A 24,382-nucleotide genomic window follows, 5' to 3' on the forward strand; every position below is an offset into this window, starting at 1 on the left:
AGCTGGTTACAGTAATAATTCAGATGTACAGGTTTTGGATAAAGTTCAAAAAGCTATTAATAGAACACATTGTTGAATTTGTTCACATGTTCGCAGATTGGAGATGGCGTAGGGATAACCTATTATGCAGTCCCAGTTAATAGATCAATAGATCAATATTGTGTACTGTGCTTTCTTTATCTCATAGTAGTTTGATAAATGATTGGGATAGAGCACATGCTCCTCATGGAAGGATAATGCTTAACACTACTATTAAAAACCCTGAAATATGTAAGAACACCCTTAATAGCAGTCGTTCAAGTGATAAAATGGTGTCTAACCTCCCATGGAGACCTATACATCTTATATGAATGTTACATATCCTTTATTCCAGGTAACTCATAGGATAGGAGAAACTCTGTTTGCTATAGGCAGGGATAAATATAATATGCAATCTTTTGATACTATTGTTGATTATACCAATTATACTAATTCCATCCTTCCTTGTTGGAATCGGTATTATGTGTGTGAGGACGGGAAGGTATAAACGTGGTTGAAAAAGGGTTGGACAGGCATGTTGCCTTGCTAATATGTTTCCTCCACAGATAATATATACCAGCATGTAAATTTGCAGAGAGGGAAAAGAGAAGTGCACCAGACTCATACTGATGCCCAGGTCCCAGCAGATTTTAGGAAAGGAATAATACAATTGTTAGGGGCTGCTCTTAACTCTAGAAGCATTTGTAGATTCAGTAGAGTGGTAGTAAGTATGTTGAACGAGACTGCAAATATATTTGTGAATTTAACAACTGAACAGAACGCTATTAGATTGGTGGCACTTCAAAATAGTATGGTGCTGGACAGTCGGTAGAGAAATGAGGGGCTTGTAATTTAGTGGGCTCTTCTTGCTGTACTTTTATACCTGATAGCGCTATAGATATCTTTGATGCTATTGATCGATTACATGCGTTGGGGGAAGCAGTGCATTATGAGGTGGGACAGGAGAACAGGTGGTCCCAATGGTTTTGGAGTCTGCTAAAGGAGTGGGGATGGAAATTACTGTCTATATTATTAGTGGTTTTTGGGTTAATGTTAGGTTGTTGTCTTCAGTGTAGTCCTGTATGATGTTCCTTTATATCTCAGACTTGTGTTAGGGTAGTAAAAAGAATGCATCCCCTCCCCAAAACTAGTTATAGAATTAATACTATGATGATGAAAGAAATGCAAATTCAGAATTTAATCGACATATATATTGAAAGTCTAAACGATTTGGGCGAAAAAGACTTTGCTTAGGCTAAAAGGAGGGTTTGTTAGAATATAATAATAATGAGGATTCCAAGATGGCAGACGGACTGTGAGGACACACACCTCTGGTCCTCTGTGCGGGCGGGTAGAAAAAGGAGTCAGAAGCAGCTTGCCATTGCGAAATCGGCACTAAAATAAGTATATCCGACTCGCCCTCAACCCCAGAATACGGTGATAACAGGTCCATGACGAAGGTACCCTCAAGTACAACGAGGAGCCTGAACATGCAGCGCACCAACTCCGTTGAGCAACTGGGTGCGTAGCACCACCGGAGCGTAAGGAGGAACTGTGACCAGCTGGCCTGCGGTGAGGAGAGGAGAAGCTGGGTTGAGGCGGTCTGGTCCCACTACATCCTACAATATTGTAAGGAGGAAGGGTAAAACCCCCCGTGGAGAGAATAACACCAGCCTCCGGAGCCGTGTCCCAATAAGAAGACTTGGTGGATACACAACGTTGGGGCCAGACAAACGAGCCCGGATTAAGTCGGCCCGATAGGAGTGCTCCAGCCACCCCCTACTGGTTACCAGACAGCCCCGGAATGAGTCTCTGGAGGACCGCACCAGAGCCCTACGTGTCGATCCAAGAGGTGTGGACCAGATAGGTGGACCGCCCGTAGGAAACGCACGGAGGACAGGAGTGGGGCCGCCTACAGTGGTAGGAGTCCCCAGACATCATCTGGAGCCCTAAAAGGACCTACATTTTACAAACAATACCTCTGCACACCCGCACACTGTGCCCAGACCCTGGACCGCAGAGGGCCGTGGCTGGCTAACTCCACCGGATAGCCCAAACAAATACGTATCAAGGCGGGCCTGGGGGGCCGTGCATATGCCATGTTAGAACTACGGCGGAGGTGCACGCCTGAAGCAGGCAGCCCACAGTAGATACACCAGGTCTGGAAGAAGACACAATACTAACCAGCAATAAGGTAGGAAAGCTGGGACAGGGATCCACATACCTGTGTGTAAAGGTAGACACGCTGAAGGGACAGAACAACCTTGAACTTCATCATTACAGTATAAAGGGACCCTGAACAAGACATTTAAATCTGCACCCACAAGAGATGGTACTGCGAGCGGGTAGTCTCTGCCCACCCGAGCAGCATCAACACACAGCAGACCATGAAAAGGGGCTGGGGTGGCCAACCGAACCCCAAAGCCAACATCCCTCTTTCTGCATGAAGCACCTAAAAGTAAGCTAATACCTCTCACGGGAGGGATATAACAAAATCAGCGGTCTAACAAAAGCAAAGGAGGTACCTCCTGCTTAGCTAAAACAGGGATGCAACTGAAACTAGCACGCCCGTCCGAACTCGTTGTTCTGTGCCTCGGGGGCAGGGGAGGTGGGGGGGGTTTGGAATACTGCAAGTGCAATCAGAAGGGACAGCACAGGGTGGCACAATCCAGATTCCCAAGGGCCCAGAAAGTGCAGAGCCTGTGGAAAAGCCGGAATCCAGAAAGAGGGAGACACGGGACCAGCAGCCCCTAGAGGTCCACGCGTTCTGAATGGTAACGCACAAGCTGGTACAGAGAAACGTGCCCGCACAGAACAGCAGCACCAGAGCGTCCCAGCCCACATAGACACGAAGGTCACCCCTGGGCCCAACCCAACAGCTGAACCACCACCACGATTACCACTGCATAGCTACTCCTTCAGGGCATCTCCAATAACTAGGGGACAGGTAATAAGGCCTAAAGGTACGGTCTGGATCTTAAAACTTCAACTACAACACACAGCACCTCATGTGTAACGGAAAGACAGGGCCTTGGCGAACCCCCCCAAACACAGAAATCCTTGCATCCCCACACCACCCGCTGGAGACCCTTGCACCCCTTCTTCACGGATTGGAGTTGCACCAGAACTTCTAAAAGCTTGACGGGAAGCAGGTCAATAAAAGGAAGAATTCAGACATTGCAGAGAAGTGAAGAGCCCCCAGAAAAGGTAGAACTGCTTCTATCTCATATCAAATCACACCCAGTAAACTGCTGAGCCCACGCAGGAGACACTGTTGCGACCTCGTTCCTGTCTCGGTCCGAGACAACCCTGAGACAACCCTGATGCCTGAGGCCAGAATGAAAAAGGCCCCAGCGAGAGCCAAGACACCAGCTAGGCGCCAAGAAGGACTGCTGGAAAAGTACTGGAAACTACAGTAGCAGGACGATACCCCACCACCCATGTCACCGCAAGATCTGACGGCCCCAGAGGTGTTGAACTGCCTAAAAGGGATGGAGCCAGTCTGACGAGCATCTTCCAAACCCAAATGGGCCAAATGAGGGAAGAATTGAAATCCACCTTACAGGAGGTGAGAAAAGAAATGGACGACCTGGGGGGAAAGGGTGGATGTAGTGGAGAATGGGCTTTCACGTATGGCCGAAGAATCAAAACAATCCAGTATCCTCTTGGACCAAGTGGCCAGAGCAGCGAACAACCTGGAACTCCAGGCTGAGGACCTAAAAAATGTATCGCGTAGACCCAAGATTAGGGTTGAAGGTCTGGCCGAGTTGGTGACGGACAGTGACCGGGGAGACAGCAGGCAGAAATATTTCAGTAGTCTGTTCAACGACACCCAACCGGAAAAGATCGGCTTCGACAGGCTACATCGGGTCGGCCCTAAAGGAAACGAACCGGGGGCGAGACCGAGGGAGGTGCTGATCGCCCCTGCATCCTACTGCTTGAAGGAAGACATTTTGAGACCCGCGAGAACACACACAGACCTAACAATCAACAGATGCCGTATACAGCTTGATCAGGATCTGGCCCTTGTGACACTCCACAAAAGAAGGTTGATGCAACATGTCACAAAAGCTCTACAAGCAAAACATATATCATACAGGTGGGCCTACGCATTCAGGCTATCCTTCACCAGGGAAGGGAAACCAAGGAGAATCCGCACCTGTGAGGAGTGGTTCTCACTGCTACAAATGGAGACAGATCAGAACCAGACGGAAGACCGACGGCAACTGAACTCCTCGATTAGCCCGGACAAGCCATGGGAATGGTCGACACAGAGGAAGGGGAGAAGTGGGAGAGAGGCGAAACGAACAGGCCCCCTTAAACAGCTTGAATGACAGGCGGGCAGGCAGAACACAAACCGCAACCTTCAAGAATTCAAAGGACCTAAAAGTACCGGCCTTCCGAATACACTCGGCAAGCACGTCGTATGTGAGCCCGTACAGAGGTAGGAGGGATTAACATCTTGGAATACACATCAGGATATGGGAATGTCCTGGCGTATTGTAAACACTGGGAAATACGTGGCCCAACACCTGGGTAGTACACCAGGGTGGATTCTTAGGAACCCTCCCCACGGAGGAACCCAGCGGGAGAGGGCAAGGGGGGAGGGTGACTGGTCCTGGGTGGGAAGGGGAAGAGGGGGTGGATTGGAGTAATGCACTGGATGGAGGCGGGAGACCAAAGAATGAAACGGAATGTAAGGCATAGGCAAAAATACTGGACCGCAATACAATTGCGAAAGCAACAATGATTTCCCTTAACGTGTAGGGGCTGAACTCCCCCAGTAAACCCTGCGCAGTCTTGAGTAGACTGGCGACAATACAAGCAGCGATAGGGCTCCTGCAAGAGACCATCTCCTTCCAGAGAATGAAAAAAGATTGGTATGCAAAGCGTTCCCTCCGCAATACTTTGCCTCTAGCGGCAGAAAATCAAAGGGAGTAGCCATATTGGTTAATCAGGACCTGGGATTCAAGAAATTGCACCTGATCAGAGATACGGAATGGAGTTACCTGGGAATCAAAGGCACAATGAGAGGGCAAATCTACACGATACTAACACTATACGTTGCGAACGAAAAACAAGACACATATATTACTGGGATACTACAGATATTGGGGGGTTGGTGTGAAGGTCAACTAATCGTAGGCGGGAATTTTAACTTTGTCATGGACCCAACACTTGACAAAACACTCCCACGCACGGCTACCGACCAGAAAAATAGACAAGCCCTTGGCAAATTCTTTAGGGTAATCGAAACAGGGCTGTTCTTCCAGGAAGAAAACCGAGATTACACACATTACTCGGCAGTACATAAAGGGTACTCCAGTGACGAAAGTGGAAATGGGGGTGAAATACCCATCAGACCATGCGCCAGTGTTGGTCAGTATTGAAGTATGGGGAGCAGTCCCCAACCTCATTGGAGACTTAACGAGATGTCACTGAGGGACATGGCGCTTAGGGTACACATGGAGAGTACTGTAAACAACTACTTTAGAGAAAATGACAATGGGGAGACAGACTGGAGGGTGATCTGGGACGCGGGGAAAGCAGTAGTACGTGGAGAATTTATTTCACAGGCATAAGCATACTACAGAGAAAGAACACTCATAACGAAAAAGCTGGAAGCGCCACTACGTGATGCTGAGAAACTACATAGGATCCGACAAACACAAAAGTTGCTATGGGAACTGAGAAAGGTCACAGCCAGCTAGAAAACTACACCGCGGACCAAGTGGTGCAGTAACTATTGCACACAAAACAATCATACTATATCCATGGGGGGAAGGCGAACAGATTCCTTGCAGTTAAGCTGAAGAAACAAAAAACACGTAACTACATCACAAGCCTCAAAAATAGGAAGGGGATATCATGCACTGCAGAAAGGGAGAAACTAGAAATAATGGCACAGTTCCACGAGAAACTGCTGCAGGGGGAAAACCTTGATCCTGTAAAACAGAAGGCCTACATGATGGCAACGCCCCTACCCCAATCACAGAACATGATAGGAACATACTAGGGGGACAGCTAACGGCCCAGGAAATTAGTGATGCAATATCAGCACTATCAGCTAACAAAACCGCGGGCCTGGACGGCCTGGGAAATGGCTACTATAAAACGTTCCGCTCGCATTTGCTGGCACCACTTACACGCCTCTTCAACGTCATTAGAGGGAAAGGGTCGTCACGACTGACATGGGGAAATCCACAACCATACTAACCCTAAAGCTGAATAAGAATCCCCCAGAATGCGCTAACTACCGTCCTATCTCATTATTAAACACAGACGCAAAACTCTATGGCAAGATATTGGCTGCCAGACTGATGAACATACCCCCAGATATCATTCATACAGACCAGGCAGGATTTATTAGAGGAAGGCACACACAAGACAATGTTAGACGGGCCATTGACATTATTGACATGGGAACAAGAACGAAACAACGATTCTCGATATCGACTCTAGACGCTAGGCGGGCCTCCGATAGCATGGACTGGGAATACCTGAGGCTAGTTCTGGAAGGGTTTGGGTGCGGGGCGGCATTTGTAAAGATGGTGCTAGCAAACTTCCAACTTCCCTCCATGCACTTTATAGTCAATGGTCTCAGTGCAGAACAGAGGGGCACACGACAGGGGTGTACCCTCTCCCCACTAATCTTCGCAATGGCAATGGAACCTTTTGCAGCACAGATCAGACACAATCCAGAGATTAGAGGGGTGGCATGTGGGGGGACCACACATAAAATCGCATTACATGCGAATTATGTGATGCGCTTTATGAATGACACCAAGAACACACTGCCCAGGGTCATAGGGAAACCTCTGGAGTTTTCCACCATATCAGGCTTCGCAATAAACTATTCCAAGTCCAAAGCAATAAACTTATCAGAAGACGAGGGGGAGGTCTCGGCCTAGCGAACGCATACCCTTTAGTCTGGGAAACAATTACACTGGAATACCTGGGAATAAAACTGACAAGGGATACTGGGAACCTGTACAGATGAAACATAAAACCCCTCTGGAAACAACTACAAGAGGATTTACATTGGTGGGAATCCCAAGAGCTGTCATGGTTTGCAAGAATCGCAGCAGTAAAAATGACCCTTCGCCGCCGCCTGCTATATGTGGAAAGCGTGGTGCCCAAGGACAGCCCGCCCCGCTTGATTAAAGAAGTACAAAAAGCAATATTCACATTTATTTGGCAAAACAAGACACCCAGGATCCAAAGGCGAATCTTGCTGTGCCCCTGCTCCTACGGGATCTGGGGGTTCCGGACATCGGGAGATACATCATTGCGACCCAGCTGGCCCGATGCCTAACTGGGTGGGACACAGGATAGCCGGAGTGGATGGAGAGGGATAGAACAAGTGGCAACCACAATCCCGCTGCAGGTACTACTACAGTTCCTTAACACCAGAGCACGGGAGAGGAGGGGTACCCTGTTGGAGGCCACCAGAGTGCCATTACGCAGCTGGGACAAAGCTATGGGAGGGCAGGGTGGGGGCGAACACACTGACCATAAAAGACATGTATCATGAGGGAGTTCCGTTGTCCTTTACAGATTGTAAACAGAAATTTGGAATTGGGGAAAATAACAGATACAAATACACACAAATCAGACATTGGATCTCCCAACCAGCTGTGAAAAGGGCGGGTGTTAGGACCCCGTCCGGGCTGTAGCTAACAATGCGAGATGGCCCAACCGTGGGAGGAATAGCTAGGTTATATAGATTGTCATCCATTTCCGTGATACTCAGCAATCTCTCATATAAGGAAAACTGAGAAAAAGATCTAGGGGAAACTACGGATGAAGAATGGGGCCAGATATGGTCAAGAACGCACAAGTCGTCCAAATGCACGGCGATCAAGGAGTCAGCGTACAAACTATGTTATAGATGTATATGTCCCCCTACGTCTTCATAAGATCAATGCCAAATACCCCCCTGACTGTTGGTAACAACGTTGCGAGAGGGGACATCTGTTTCACATGTGTTGGTCATGCCAGAGAGCGGCAACATGCTGGAAAGTTGCAGGTGACACCAAAAATAGTCCTGCTGGGAGCAGTATCAGAAGGCAACTATGCAGCCTCAGGGCACAAGGCCACCCTGATCACGCACCTACTTATGGAAGCAAGGATGACACTGGCACAAAGATGGAAAGATAAATGGGGCCCAACTACGGCCTGGTGGTGGGTCAAGATCTGGGGGGTTATGGCAATGGAAAAAATATGGGCCCTGAAGGCGGGTAAACACCTAAAGTTCTTGACAATCTGGGACCCCTTGCAGGAAAGGACAGGGAAGCCTGTTTACACAAACAGAAAATCCTCAAAAACCTTCATATCCGTTGACAGATTCAATATGAAAGAGAGCCTCCACGCTCAAACCGGAAGGAAATTGTGTACAGAGGGGAAGACTCTGGGGCATACAAGTTGGGGAACGGGGAGGGAGGGGGCATAGGGGCTGGGGGTTCATTTAAGAACTTACGATAAAACATTGGGGGCAACTGATCTACTATGGAAAGAGGCAAAGACAACAAACTGATGAACAGGTTTTGTGAATGTATAGCTTTGCAATGTCTTCTACATTACTGTAACTGTACAACCCCCCCGATTAATAAATACATTTGTTTAAAAAAAAGAACATAATAATAATATGCATCTTTTTTAGCCCTAAAGTAATCGTTTTATTCGCAATCAAATTCCTGTTCTTTCACTAATATTCAAAATGGGGTCGCATTTGTCAGTCTTTGAGTAGAAACAAAATAGAAATGTGTTCATGGCTTCCTCTGTCAGTCATTACAAGAAAAGGTTGGGTTTGTTGAGATGGCATGTATTAGTCGCCTGGCCATCACCGATAAACCTTGGTTAAATAACATCTAAGGACAGGTCCTCCTATTCTGTGAAATAGGCTAGGCTATTCCAATATGGCCCTATTCTCTTCTCTAAATGCTATGTAAACGCTGACTGCACCAAGAAGAGGTAAGTTACACATTGAGTCATAGTGTTCAGCCGTTCCACTTTGTTAAACACACGAAAGGTATCTTTTTAAGGTAGTGCAAATAGGATGACCATTATTGGAACGTAGGGCAAGTGGATTCTGTATTCAAGGCGTCAAACCTAAGTCACTGTCCCTGAACTAGCAGAAAGAGTTTGTCATTAAAGCCATAAGTAAAGTGGAAACTCACAATATAACAATAACATCTGTTGAATATGCAATTTGTTCTGCCTTCTGGGGATTAGGGCATTATTATGTATGTAGTCTGAACATATGTGTGTTATCTCTTGCCATTGAATAACAAATGACCTATGATGATGCAGACTTCATTTTGTGTATAAAAGGAGTAGCCGTGTGCTATTCAGGCACTTCACTTCTCCCCTCTCCATGAAATACTAGTTGTGGAAGTACCTGAAGTCCGCTCGAGTGTATGATGTGCGCAAAATAAATCTTACCTTGTAATTTTGAAACTGTGTCTCAGATACTGTCATATAAATACATCCCCATCTCCAGCTAGATCTACCCAAACGTCCTCATAATTTTAATGGTCAGGGCGTGGGACAGTGATGGTGTGGTATAAGTAGTCTACTTCATCTCCATAGTAAATGGGGTATATTTGAGGGGGTACGGCAAACCTTTTGTTGCGGGATGAAATGTCAGTGGGTTTTTTTTCACAGATATTTTAATGAAAAAACTCATTTAATTTTTTACAGGGGGTTAGAAAAGTATGTATATGGGTTGTGAGTGTTCGGGAATAGATACAAAATTAAAGTGGATTGGGGATTTGGAGGGGAAGCCCCCAAAAATCCAAATCAAAATTTGATGAGTTTTTTCATTAAAATATCCACAGCGAAAAACCCAGTGACATTTCATCCCGCGATTAAATGACATAGTACCATTTGAGGGGTGGCATGGTCAGTTTGTATTTCAGTATCTTTTGTATTGTGAGGTACTTTTCAAACACCAATTGATACCATCATCTTGCGCTATTAGGCACTGCTTTGGCACAACATCGGAGTCCCATTTGACAGGTGCAGAAGATAACCAGAATGAACACGATAACAGGTACCAGCATTTTCACGATGGCTGTTAACCAGGACGGGACCAATTGAAGGCCAGATCCAACCACCCCCCCCCACCTGTATTCCTACGTTTTTCCTTCTTTCTTCATGCAAACTCCTAGTCAATGTACTGCTGTGATTATATGAGATAGTGACCCGTTCCACGTCTGTTGGGGGAACGAATGTGCAGCAAGAATCGCTGCGGCAAACACTTTCTTCCATCACCGTCAGCATGTCGAGCATACCTATTCTGCATGGTCCTCAGTCTTAGTGCTCTTAGTTCGACCTTTATGACATTGAATCTGTGTTCAGTGTCATTTGCCATCGGGACCATTTCCCAGCGTACAATTTGCAGCCAGTTGGCGTTGGTGGCTGCTTGTACGCCTGATAGCACAAGTGAAGCAAAGAAGGTTTCCGCCAAGCTGAAAACTTGGTATTAATCTGGGATCTCGGCAAGCAGTGCAGATGAGTCTTTGGGTAAGTAGTTCGACACTTTTCTTCTTTTAAGTTTCTCCTGCCCCCCTTCCGTGTAAGATGTGGAACTTGGGTGATGGTAGAGGGTTTTGTTCTTTGAATCTTGGAGGAACGGTTGGGGCGGTATCTGGGATCGGTCCCACTTTTCAGATGTTCTTCTGGGACTACTAGTAGCGCTCAGTGCAAGATGGCCAGCGAACAATATCCCCTCCATGATGGTGGGAGGTCCAAGTACGTTTATTGGCCACAGACCCAGTAGTAGTCCACTGCTGCCGTTCCCCTTTTCAAGTCTGGAATCAACAATGTTCTGTTACATTGTTCCTTAGAGCCGATGAAGAGAGTTCCCTCACTATGGAAACAGAGTTCATAATTCGCTTCTCTGTGCACTTTCATTGGCTTTTCCATTGCTGCAGTCCATGTCAATTTTGTAATGTGTTCGGTCCATATTGGTACGCAGGTTCTTTCCACTAGAGCCAGTACTTCTTCCTCGTACCCCAGAAGGCCTTCCGTTAGGCAGCTGAGCGTTGTTTCTTGCCATTTGTTGTTTATGTACCATTTGAGTCCTTCAATCACTACATATGGTTGCTGTTGACAATTGAGGTTTCTTGGGTTGTCATTGCATTGCAGGGGGTCTGCCTGAAAAGTGCCTTTTATTCTACATAGCACAAGATGCACAAGGCATTGTGCCTGTATAATTGGAATTTCCTGTGGTACTAAAACCTTGGGTGCCACAATGCGTGCAGTATTAATGAGCATACATAGCAACTGCCATTGGTGGTTGGTCTTCCAACCGCACCAAAGTCACTATACCAACTGTTGGACAGATCAGGGTGTCTAATATCTTCAATATCATCCCGGCCTAGGACATGGTATGCATCATATTGAGCCTATGCGCTTGCCTTCTCATTCGATCATGCCTTGATAGATATCTTTTTGTTAGTGTACTACTGCTAACATTGCTACTGGTATTTGTGTTGCAGAAAATGTTTCTACAAATGGTAGGAAATACATGTTCTAATATTCTACTCGCACTCATCCATTCAGATACATTTGCTTGTGTGTTAACACTGTTAGTTCTCTCAAGGGGGGGGGGGAGGAGGAGGAGGAGGAGGAGGAGGAGGAGGTGGAGGAGGAGGAAGAGAGAGAGAGAGAGATCTTTTTATAAAGTGCTGATGCGTTTAGCAGCTATACATGTTTATTGCCTGGGACATGTAGTTGGGTTATTACATTTGAGGTAGATAGATAATGTCTAGGGCTATTTGGGGGGACTCTACGGATATCCGAGAGGTGAATCCAGTATGTAAGCTATTTCATTTTTACAGCGACAGGGGTGGAAAACACCACTTCATATGGGGCCATGGAATCTGGGGTTGTTGTATACTAGTTCTCCTGGCAGCAGTGGTTGAGTGGGCGTGGAATCTCCGGTAGATGGCTGTGTAGTGTCTGGTATGTCTTCTAGCCGGGGTGATGCAATCTGCTGGGAGACCTATTTAATTGTACGTGTTAAATTCATTAAATAATCCTTGAATTCTCCCCTCAAAACCGCTGCAGCCCTATGGACATCTGATGCCCACCTTACTGGGGAGATGGGCGTGTGCATGTGTTTGCCAGTTACTATTTCGTGGGGTGAAAGGTGGTGGTCTTTACTTGGTTGGGTGCGTAAACTGAAAAGGGCCAAGGGCAAGAAACAGTGCACCCAGTTTTTCTTTAATGGGTTGCAGAGCTCTAAAAGATTGCTTTTAAGGAGGTCGTTGATTCTCTCACGCTGTTGGCTTGGGGGTGGTAAATTGAGCACACCCGGTGTTTAATGCCAAGTAGTGCTGTGATCTCCTTAAAGAGCTAATCGAAGAAGTGGGTGTTGTCAGATTTCAATACATCACACACGTCCTATCGAGGGAAAACCTTGCGCACCAAAAATTTAGCAGCTCATTTGCCATCCGGATGTGCACAAGCTCCAGCCTCAACCCATCGTGCGAAAGGGCATACTACAACTATTAGATATCGGGACACCATTGCATCTTTCCCCCATTCGATTCGACTTACTCTAAAGCGCCTATGTGGTGGGAGAGGTTCATTTCCTTCCCAACAATAGCAACTATCAAAATGCCTGTGTCCGAGTCTTATTCCTGATTCCTTACACTGTGTAGTAGGTGTGTGTGTGTGTGTGTGGGGAGGAAAGGGGTCAGAGGAGAGGGAGTTGCATGCCTGGCTGTGAGTACATGTTTTCTAAGTGTGTGTGTGCAAGACAGTGAGTGCTTAGTTGTATTACAGCAATATTTGCCATACCAGGGGAGAACCTGGGTATTTCAAGATACACTCCATCCAAGACATATTTCGAGGTGGCTTCGAACACAGTTGGGACTTAAAATCAATCTGTGTATATTTGCAGGATGATGTCCAGATGACAGCAGATGTCAATAGCCTCAATGCCCAATCCTCTTTGATCTCTTGTCTGCCTTACACACCATCAAACACCTGATCCTAATGGGACATTGGGGCATGCTTGTTTCTTACCTGGTTATCCTGTCTCAACCTTCAATAGGCTCTGTTCTTGGAAAGAGATTGCAAAGACTCATACAGGCCCTCTTCTTCTCCACTCCCATTGCTTACAGCAGCCCATAATGCAGTATGGAATGTTGGAAGTAACAGGGGAAGGGGCTTGACCAACGCTCATCCAAAAGACAACCCATCGCATTTGCTCTCTGAAGCAACATTACATTCAGTGCAATACAAGGATGAAAATAAATACATCTGATCCCCGATATAGTTTGCTCTTCATCCAAAGTCTGTGTCTGCTACAGTGGGTTGTGACCATTAAGTTGTGCTATAAGTCTTCTGATTATTGTCAACCTAACAATACAAGACTATGCGCCGCTCTTACGAAAGGGTGATCTTTGCAGCTCTGTTTTTGCATAGTAGCATAGCTATGTGAGGACTGCATATGAAAACCCTTTCATTCAGTCATTGGAGATCAGTGCGGTCATATCGTTTTTACAGCTGTAAAGTAGGGCCTTTGTTTGCATTGGCTTTGAATGCGAATGCTTTTTTTGTTTATGAAACTCATGTTTGTCTTTTAGCCTGAGCGAGAGCTTTTTCATGGTGAAAGGAGCTGCACTGTTTTTACAGCAGGGGAACAGCACACAGGGACATCGGAGCATTCTTCATCTACATAAACACGCAGGTCAGTCATTGTTCGGTACGTTATCTGCGATAATTGCATAACTGTTTCTATATCCACCACCGTGTTCCTCTTTAAACTGATTTCATTTCACATTTGATAAAAGGTAGCCACCTTTGAAAGGGCTTTAAACTATTCATAAAATTAGCAATTTAGCAAGTGTTCGAAATACTGCAAGTCCTCTGGAAAACAACAATATGGATTTCTTTTTGCTTCTATTAATTCTCTCTCTCGCTGTTACTTACACGCGCGCACGCACGCACGCACACACTCGAACACACATGCTCGGCCACACACACACATATAGCTCTCTCTCTCTCTCTCTCTCTCTCTCTCTCTCTCTCTCTCTCTCTCTCTCTCCTTCCTCTCCTTCCTCTCCTTGGTTTGCACATACTTTACCCCTCAAACACCTAACACCTGTTATTGCTTTGAAAAATTTTCCTATTCTGAACTTAGTGATATTAGTGGACCAACAATGCATACAAATTTTAATGGGATCAAATCCGTTTTTTGTTTTAAGAAAAATAATTTTTAGGTTTATTGTGACCTAGAGGAACCAGGCGTTAAACTCCACGAAACGTATTTGGAATAGTATTTTTTGCATTTTTCAGAAACCACAGGGTCCTTTCAATGTTCAGTACAAGTTTCTTTTTAGAGGGAATGCTTAGTCACATCAAGGCAAGTAACTTGAACAGGAATTCCTAGAATTCCATCTGATTTCTGCTATGAAAAAGTAATTTTTGTCTTGTGCCAGTTCTTGCCAATGCATTTGTCACGTGGCATCTAATCTTTGGGAATTGAAGCTCACATTAGAGTTACCACGGGGTGCTTCTGCCCAAGAAGCTTAACAAACCAAGCAGGTGACCACACATTTGCAGTCTCCCATCCTGCCTTTGAGTTTTGTTTTTTAATTAAAATTCTAGTTGATGAAAATCTATTGAAGGCTATCTTTTTTGATTGACATGCAATCAAAATGAGAGCTCATAGCATCTTAGCTTCAAATTGGACTATTCGCCAGTCTTAAAAATCATCCAGATTTAGGGGCCATCCTATCTTCCACACTGCATAATAAAGATGTGTGGATCTAAACATTTTGCACCTTGAAGATAGGAAATATAGCAATACAATCCTGGAAACAAAACAGCATCTATATCTAATTAAGATAAGCACTCAAGGCTATGAAAACTGCACAGATAGGGTGCAGGGAACCTTATAGTTCTCTTTTGATTTAAAGCAATTTTTCACAGCTACTCTAAATCATGAGGCACAGTGGACACGCTTTTGATGTGGCCATTAATGAACAAAAGTAATTTGTTCTTCATACAGATTGTTTAAAGTAGGGTTCATTTCAGTAAGCTACACAATTATGCCCTGTACCCAGTCTGTAGCTTTACCCAGATTGTCACATAACTGAGTAGTCTACTTTTGTTCAGTGTCCCTAAATTCAGCATATAATGCAACATCATACTTGTCAAAGGGGAAGGAGGGCAGTTCAGATAATGGATTTCCAACAAAAAAACGCATCAGACCTCCCAAACATCCCTAAACATGCCCTAATCCTCTCCCATGTCCTGCCCCAGCCCCACATGAGTGGGATACATCTGAGAGTGAGAGCGGACACCAGTGATGTACCCCCTGCTGTTGGATTTAACTAATAATGCACGTACAAGTTGGATAATTTAACAAAGACAATTTTGATGTTGAAGTAGTTTCAAAATTGCTAGATCTTGAGGGCTTGATTGAGTTCATTTTCTGTACCCTATTTCCTGAATGTTATGACGAATCCTAGGGTATTGTCAATGCTCCCATGGGGCGGGGGGGAGACCTCCTCATGAGGCCAGGCAGGTGAGGCTGCTACCCGATAGGCCCCATGCGGGTGGTACTCAGCAGGTGGATCTCTCTTTAAATGAGATAGCAACAATATAACCCATACCCATTTCTGACCGATAGTACTCGTACATCCTGCCTTCATTCTGTTGTCCTGGTCTCCTTGTCAAGCGCCCTGATGCCTGCGGGCTGCAGCGCTCTATAAACATATATAAAATAAATAAATAAATAAGGGGGCCCTCCATGGGACCAGTGACGATAGTCTTGGGAGAATGTCGTATTCACCCCCTCCATTTCTGTCACCTCTTTCCTTTCACCCCACTCAATCCCTTATGGTCCCCACACATCTGTGCATCTCTGTAGAGAACTTCATTTGTACAGATCATACTGGGACGAGGACGAGTGAGTCTTACCCAGGTAGAGTGCATACAATCACTGACACAAAGAAGATTAGGCAAGGAGGCAAAAGCCCACTGCGGAACCAGCATATGCGGTGCAGTCAGATGCAGCCCCAGCGATAAAAACCAAGGAAATACTGTACCTTGTCAAGCTAGCCCTGGAGGAGCAAGGAACCACACGCAAGTTCGTGGCGTGAGACCCGAGGAGAAGAGAACGAAAGTCACAAAATTATGAAATGCGTAATCCACACTAACTTTTGAACCCTTCGCTTGTTTCAAACAACTAGATTTGAAAAGCAAAGCTGCCTCTATTGAATGCGTATCAAAAGGATATATTAATATTTATGAATTATTAGTCATATAGTTTAATAACTACGCAATTCTTGCAGCTACAGTGATTTGAGGATGTCTTTGAATTCAGAATGTTAGTGTGTGTGTGTGTGTGTGTATATATATATATATATATATATATATATATATATATATATATATATATATATGACTGTCTTCTCTGCAGTCCGTTGGAAAGCACTCCCCCAATCAGTAAATGTTGCTTCAGGAAACCAGTATCAAAAAATCATCTTTATTGAATAAAAGCGCGCAGCATATGGCTCATGAAAACCACTGACATCGTGGTTCTCCCAGAACATACGGCCCTCACATAGCCCTCACATTGCAGAGTTAACGTTTCGCGGTTTCCTCACCGCTTGATCACAACAGGTCTATATATACACACAAATACTTACACCCACAGAATACATTGGATCACTTGAAGTAAAAAAGAGATTCTGCTGGGTGTAAGTATGTGACGTGTACCTATCACAAGTTCCATCCAATCTGAAATTGCTTCGTCAAATGATGCTGCATGGATGACCTTTTGTTGAATATTCAATGTTAAACACATGGGAAGGTAATAGAGTTCTTAGGGGAAGCAGCAGAGGAAGAGAACCTGTCTGAGATGAGAAGAGCTGATTGGGTTTACACCTGGGTATAGCTGATGGAAATCAATCTTAAGGTCTTTTCCAGAGGGAGTTCATGCAGAAGCCTTTCTCAAGACAGAACCAGATAGCTTAAGAGGGATTTGGGAGCAAGGTGACATACTGAAAGGCAGAGTTACCTGCGGCCGTTGATGTCCTTACTTGTCCTGTGCCTTTAAATGACAAACCAAAAGTAGGTACAATGACTCCATTCTACTTAGATACATGTCCCAAGAATAAATTACATCCCAGATACATCTAAAATAGCCATTGAAACTATTTTGGGGGCACCGTGTTTACAAGCTATGCCACTAAATGGGGGATAGAGCCTGCAAATTAAACTTATTGGAAGTATACTTAGAATAGAATGCCTCAGAGTGGATAATTGTGTTGGGCATATTAGTCTGTGACAGTAGCCAAGTACTAATTCCCATAGGTTTCACGCATGCAATTTATTCCTGGGTTTGTGAGCATGGTGTACAGTGTGACCCAAAGATTTTCAGGGGTTCATAGACTTCTCGACCTGTGAGAACCATAGTTTACATGACAGAAAAATCTTGAATGGAGTTTACTACCCTTTAAAGTAGAATAGGATTGAGGATATTTCCTCCTCTTCATTCCTAAGAATATTATGATTTCCATTCTTCCAAATAATATTGCACATAAAAGGAAGGATTCTTCCTTGGGTGGACTTAGATTGCCAAGTAAAGTTTTTTTTTTTTTTTTTTTTTAAAAAAGTTTATTGATTTTTCAACACAAACAACAATACAAACCAAACCGTAGTGCAATTAACAATATTACAATAAAGCATTTAATCATTAGTGCGCACTACCTCCCTGATCCCTCCCCCCTCGCGAGCCAGTTTCCATGTCACATTCCGTATCTGCCGCACATGAGCGGGCCTCGTTGTCATCCGACCCTCCCGAAGCCATCCCTGTCCCAAATATGCAAGATATCAAAGTCCTCCATGCCATCAAAGAGGCCAGTTCCTCCTCCCAAGACATACAACTCGCCTCCTGCCACACTGCTGTCTCGGCCTCCGCCCATTTCTGTAGGTCATTCCACCACACCTCAACCCGTGGCTTGCTACATTTTTTCCAGCCCATGGCTATTCTCCGTTTGGCCAGCACATACGCCAAGTCTTTCAGTTTACACACATGTTTCTGCTTCCTAGGTCTGGAAAACCCACCCAGCAGGCATGCCCAGGCGGTGTCTATGGCAAGCGTGACCCCTTTCTCTCCTAGCTTGCGCGCCACCTCCCTCCAGAACCCCTCGATCACTGGGCATGCCCAGAACATATGCGTCATGTCCGCATTTTCTTCGTCGCATTTAGGGCACGCCTGTCTGCCCGCATTCCGGAATTTGGATATCCGCAGTGGGGTCATATACGCTCTGTGCGTGACATATAGCTGTACCTGCTGCAGTCTGGCATTTCGAGATACTTTCCTGTGGTATCTTAGAGCCCGTTCCCACATCCCATCTCCCATCTGGGTCCCCACCTCGCACTCCCATTCCGATCGTAGGCCTGTCAATTCCTTCCCAACCTTCAACATCACCATCTCATACAACCTAGAGATCTCATGTCCCCCTTCCGTCGTGTCGTATATCCCTTCCAGCGTAACCTCCGATTCGTCTGCCAAGGTAAATTCAGGCCATAGTTCCCGAATTTTCCTCCCCAATCTGTGGTATGTTACATATTGGCCTCCATGTAATCCAACCTCCCCGCTAAGTTCCTCAAACGCTCTGATGGCACCCTCCTGCCACACATCACCCAATGTCACCAACCCCACAGATTCCCAATAGGTCCTAATAATCCCCCTCAGCTGTCCGTCTACCCCCGCCAGGGCAACTAGTGGAATCTGCGGAGAACACGGGAGTGGGTCTCCCATCAGTTTGCATGCTCGTCTCCACATCTTCCATCCCAGCCTCACCATCGCCGGGTACTTTCTCGTAACAGTTTCTGGCAACCAAATGACTTCCTTCAGGAAAAATGGGGCACACTCATGCCCGAATAATCTAAGTTCTGGGGTCTCTTCGTCGGAAAGCCATTTGGATACAAACTGTAGTTGGCTCGCTATGTAATAAGCCTCAAAGTTTGGGAGTCTAACTCCCCCTTTTTCATGAGAGTTCTGCAACTTCCAGAGTGCTACCCTGTTTCGAGTGCCATGCCACAGGAACTCTCTGCAAACCCCATTTATTTTAGCAAAAAAACCCTTAGGGATCATATATGGGATGTTACTAAAGTAGTGTAGCAGCCTAGGCAGAACCACCATTTTAATCATTGCTCCACGCCCCATCATCGCCAGGGGCAACTTCTGCCAGAAACTCATGCATGCGCGTATCTTCTCAACAGCCATCTCAGTGTTACACTTATGTTCTTTCTCTACCGTGTGGTAGACATCTATTCCCAGGTAACGAAACGTGTTAACTGCCCAGGGCACCTGTAGCACCGGCAGCCTCTCTATGGGGACACCCGTATAGCAGCCCAATGGGAAAATGTTCGACTTCTGGGGGTTGACCGCTATGCCTGACAACCTCGCATATCTCCCCATCACGTCCAGGATATACTGTAAATTCTCCTCCGGATGACTCAGGTACAATAACAAGTCGTCCGCATACAGGGATATCAGATGCTTTTCCCTCCCAATCTCAATACCCACAATGTCGTACTGCTGCCGCAGGTACAGTGCCAGGGGTTCCAGGGCCAGGATATACAGCATCGGGGACCAAGGACACCCCTGTCTAGTGCCTCTGCTGAGTTGCCATCTCTCGGATATGATTGCCCCCGTCCGGACCCTGGCCAGTGGAGCACTATACAGCAGCTCCGCCCATCTAACGTATCTTGGACCCAGTCCGTATTCTCTCAAGGCCGTCAGCAGCCACCCCCAATTAACCGAATCGAAGGCCTTTACAGCATCCAACGACACTATCGCCATTTCCCCGTCGCTAATGGATCCCATCTCTATCACCCGGTGGAGGCGTCTGTGGTTTTGGGTAATATTCCTCCCCGGGACATACCCTGTTTGGTCCGGGTGTACCAGTTTGCCTATCACCCTCCGCAGTCTGTTTGCCAGGACAGCCGTTAGTATCTTGCTGTCCTGATTCAGCATAGATACTGGCCTGTACGACCCACAACTATGCCTGGGTTTATTGGGCTTAGGGAGCGGTACAATGACCGCCTCTCTGAGCGATTCCGGCAACCTCCCCGTCTCGAACGCCTCATTGAGCATATCAAGCATCGGGGGGAGCACTTCCGCTCCAAAGGTTTTGTAAAATTCGCTGGGCAGGCCGTCCGTCCCTGGGGTCTTACTAGTGGGTAGTTGCCGGACAACCGCCTCCAACTCCTCCAATGTTATCGGGGCATCTAATTCCTCTCTTTCTTCCGTGCTTATCCTGGGCAGCCCAATATCTTGCAGGGTCTCCAGCATATCCTCCCGGTCACCGCCACCCGGATCCCCGTACAATTCCCTATAGTAATTCACAAATTGTTCGTTTATGCCCTCTTGGGTATCTATCTGCTTCCCATCCTCTCTAGTAATCGTCCTAATCGGGGGTCTCGGGGTTTCTTTCTTATATAGCCATGCCAGGAGACGGCCCGTTTTGTCTCCTCCCGCGTGTTGTCTCTCAATATATTTTTTATAGTTTAGGTTACAGAGCCTCCCCCAATGTTCCGTACACTGCTGTTGCAGTTTAAGCACCAGCTCGTTGTCTATGGGCTCGCTCTTCAACGCCCGTTCCAACTGGCTTTCTGCCCTCTGTAAATCAACCAGGACCCCATTCTGCAAGCCTTTCGATTTGGCAATCGCCACCCCTCGCATCACAACCTTAAAAGCCTCCCACAGAGTTCCCGCCGAATCAACGCTGCCAGTATTGGTATCGAAATAACTAGCTATTTCCTCCCGCATATCTTCCCTGAAAACCTGGTCTTTAAGCGCCTCTGCGCGCAGACGCCACGTCGGGATCCGCGCTCTGGGGCGGCCATATTGCCAACCCACCACCAATGGCGAGTGGTCCGATAGGACCCTCGCTTTATATTCCGCCCTGGACACCTCTGTCAAGACATCCGATGTGGCAAAGATATAATCAAGCCTGGTGTGCAACTGCTGCGGGGCCGAGTAGTGTGAGTACTGTCTCACATTGGGGTGCTTAGTCCTCCACACATCCTCGAGCTCGAAGTCTCGCAGCAGCGTCCGCAGCGCCCGGGCTGCCGGGGCGGGCCTAGTCACTTTATCGTCGGATCTATCCATCCCCGGCTCCAACACACAGTTAAAATCCCCTCCCCAGAACACCGCACTCCCAACACACCAGCTCAGGCTGGCACTCATAGTCCGATAGTACTCTGCCGTGCCCTGGTTCGGGGCATACGTGTTCACTACACACATCTCTTTATTCTCGATTGCCCCTCTTACCATAGCCAGGCGCCCCTCAGTATCCAAGATTTCCTGCCTCAGTTGAAACGGGACATGTGGCGCCACCCAGATCAGTACACCTCTGGCATAAGCCGAGTACGTGGATCCCACCACCGTTCCACCCCACTTTTTCTTTACCAGCTCCAGTTTATCTCGGGTCAAATGCGTTTCTTGCAACAATGCAATGTCTATCTTTTGCCTTCTCAAGTATAGCATGACTTTATTCCGTTTTAGATAGCTATTGAGACCCCTGACGTTCCATGTTAGCAATTTTAGCTCCCCCATAATTCACTGGTATCCTGCCCACTCCCCCCCAACCCACCCCGCTCATCCGTGCCGTCCAGATATCTCATCCAAAATGTACTCCCAGGGCTCGCGGTCAAACTTAAACTCCCCAACGCTATGTACACCCCAACTTTCCCCGCACCCCCCATTCCCCCCACCCGTCCCCCCAACACCCTCCCCAACTGTTGCCCAGCTCCACCTCGGGAACTCAGGCCCCCCCACATCTAGTTCTGGCTGTTACACACAGAGCCCAGTAGGGTAAAGTCGCCCTAACGGCCACTTAACTAAAAAACACTAAATGGGGGTGAATGGACTAGCCCCGAAAGGCTCCTTCGTATAACCACAGGTACGGTGCAAACAGTGCATTGATCATTCAGTTCCAGGCCCGACCTCCCCCGGCCATAACAGTAACTATATTCAAGTCCCATAGTCTTCTGGCTGCACTCTTTATCGTCGTAGCGCACTTAACTCTTATTGCCACCTTCATCAGCCTGGACCTCCGGCTCCTGGGGGCTGCCCTGCATGTCCAACCAACCCATGGCTTCCTCAGGCGACTCGAAAAACAAGGATCTGTTGTTGTGGATCACCTTCAATTTGGCCGGGTAGAGGAGCATATACTTCTTCCCCGCCTCTCTAAGTCTCCTTTTGACCGCTGCAAAGTTCATCCGACTCCTCTGCACCATCATGGTGTAGTCTGGGTAGGCCGTTATGGTGGCCTCCCCCCTCTTGATGGTTCCTCCTTTGCGAAAATGCTCCAAAATCCTCTCTCTGTCTCGGTAGTTAAGGATTTTGGCTATCATTGGCCTGGGCGGACCGCCCGGCGGAGGCCTCCTGGCCAATGCTCTATGCGCTCGCTCCACCGCAAAACCCTGCGACAGCACTCCCCCAGTGATCTCTTGGAGCAACATATTCTCAATGAAGTCCGTGGGGTTGTGACCCTCCAATCCTTCCGGGATGCCCACTACACGGATATTATTCCTCCGGGCGCGCCCTTCTGCTTCTTCGGCCCTGTTCTCCAGGTTGCGCACTTTCTGTTCCAAGACATGCAGGTCGGCCTTGTGTGAGGCGCAATCTGCCGTGTTGGCGCTCCCCTCCTTTTCCAGGCTCTCCGTGCGCTCCGACAGAGTCCTCACATCTTGTCGAAGTAGGTTCACCTCCTCCCGAACTTCTCCCACTTTGAGGTCAAGCACTGTTTTCAGGTCCGCCACCACCATTTCGAGCTTGGCTTCCCAAGCGGTTTTCAAATCCGCTTTCAATTCTGCGAGCGCAACTAACACGTCCTGATTTGGGCTAGCGGCGGCCATGCCGCCTGCAGATGGCTTCTCCTTGCTCCGAGCACTTTCTGGGCCTGGTGGTGTCTTGGTAAACTCATCCAATGTGGGTTGTTTCACTTTCTGTCTGACGGATTTATTCGCCATTCCACCACCACTGTATGTCGCGGGCCCGTACACTCCCGCCTCACCCCCACCCCGGGAGAGAGGAGCCCACCTTCCGCTCGCAATGGAGCGAGTCGCTTCTCCCGCACCAAGTGTACCTCCGCAGTCACTCCTTCCGCCACTCGACTGGGTCCCTACCAGCGAGTTCCTACACAATGTGGGCCCTCCGTCCCAAGGCTGCCGCTTGACCAGCACGCGATGCTCCGGCACCCAAGGCGGGTGGTCAGCTCGGGTGGGTCCTAGTGCCGACCACTGACCGTCACTGTCCAAAGCCCGTGATAAGTAATCGGTGCCCACCGAGACTCGCCGGTTCTCTCCCAGAGGCCATTCTCACACTTCACAGCTTACTTTGCCACCGATCACTACGAGAATGCCTCTTCATCGCCCCGCATGTATCTCCTCCGTTGTCCGGCATGGCCGCCATCTTCCCTCCGTCCGGGCCGTGACTCCCGGATCTTCGATCGCAATTTTTCTGTTGTTGCCGGGCTTACGAAGGATTCAGCTCCTCAATATTTATGCAGCATACATTCATGGACGGGTTCCTTCGTTCCTGACTCGCGAAAGTTAGTCTCAATGCACTTTTACACAGGATAAATGCAGGATCTTCAGGAGCTCTTCCAAGAGCGCGTCCTCTCACATGGCTTCCAAGCCACGCCCCCCTTGCCAAGTAAAGTTAATTTATATTTTAGAATCTCATGCTTGTGTGAAAATAGCTTTGGCTTCACTGCCTGCCCTTCTTTACGACTGCGCGTTCCTCACGTCTGTGGGCCCCTCTTTGGCAGCATCCCAGCTCAGTCCCTATTACAGCCTCTTCCACAGACTTCAGTGCCCTTCAGAGCCTCTCCCTGCGCAGTTGATCACTGCCCGCCTTCTTCATGACTGTGCAATCCTTGCTACTGTGGGCCCCTCTTCGGCAGAATCCCAGCTCAGCCCCTATCACAGCCTCTCCCTGCGCAGTTCCTGCGCTGGCACCCTGGACGTTCGTACCCATCGGTCCCTCCTACTGCGCTGTTCCTACCCTGGCACTCTGACTTTAGATTCCATCAGAGCCTCTTCCTGCGCTGGCTCTCTGACTTCCGCACCCTACGGTCTTCAGTGCCTGGCCCTCCAGAACCCAACGGAGCCTCTACAGTGCCCTCCAACTCTCCTCATCTACTGTCCCTTGACCCTCAGACTCGCAGCCCGCCCTCCCTCCTCGGGCCGCAGCGTCCTTTCCACTACGAGCCCTAAGTAGCCCCTCACCGGCTGACCCCTCCTGCCTTCCTCCTCATTCAGCTCTCCAACTTCTGTGTCTTTGCCCACCTTCCTCGTCACACCAGAGCGTCCTTGC

The 24,382-nt window shown here is 47.6% G+C and overlaps 1 protein-coding gene across 1 annotated transcript in view; it reads left to right on the forward strand.

Annotated features, from left to right (window-relative positions):
* SSH1 (slingshot protein phosphatase 1) overlaps positions 1-24,382 on the forward strand; it is a 1,301,854-nt gene that overhangs the window by 403,927 nt on the left and 873,545 nt on the right. The window contains exon 3 of the mRNA XM_069619458.1: positions 13,620-13,723. Coding sequence (XP_069475559.1) covers positions 13,620-13,723 — 104 coding nt within the window. The remainder of the gene's footprint in view (positions 1-13,619; positions 13,724-24,382) is intronic.

Source organism: Ambystoma mexicanum, chromosome 10 (genome assembly GCF_040938575.1).
Source record: "Ambystoma mexicanum isolate Mex_15411 chromosome 10, UKY_AmexF1_1, whole genome shotgun sequence".
NCBI lineage: Eukaryota > Metazoa > Chordata > Amphibia > Caudata > Ambystomatidae > Ambystoma > Ambystoma mexicanum.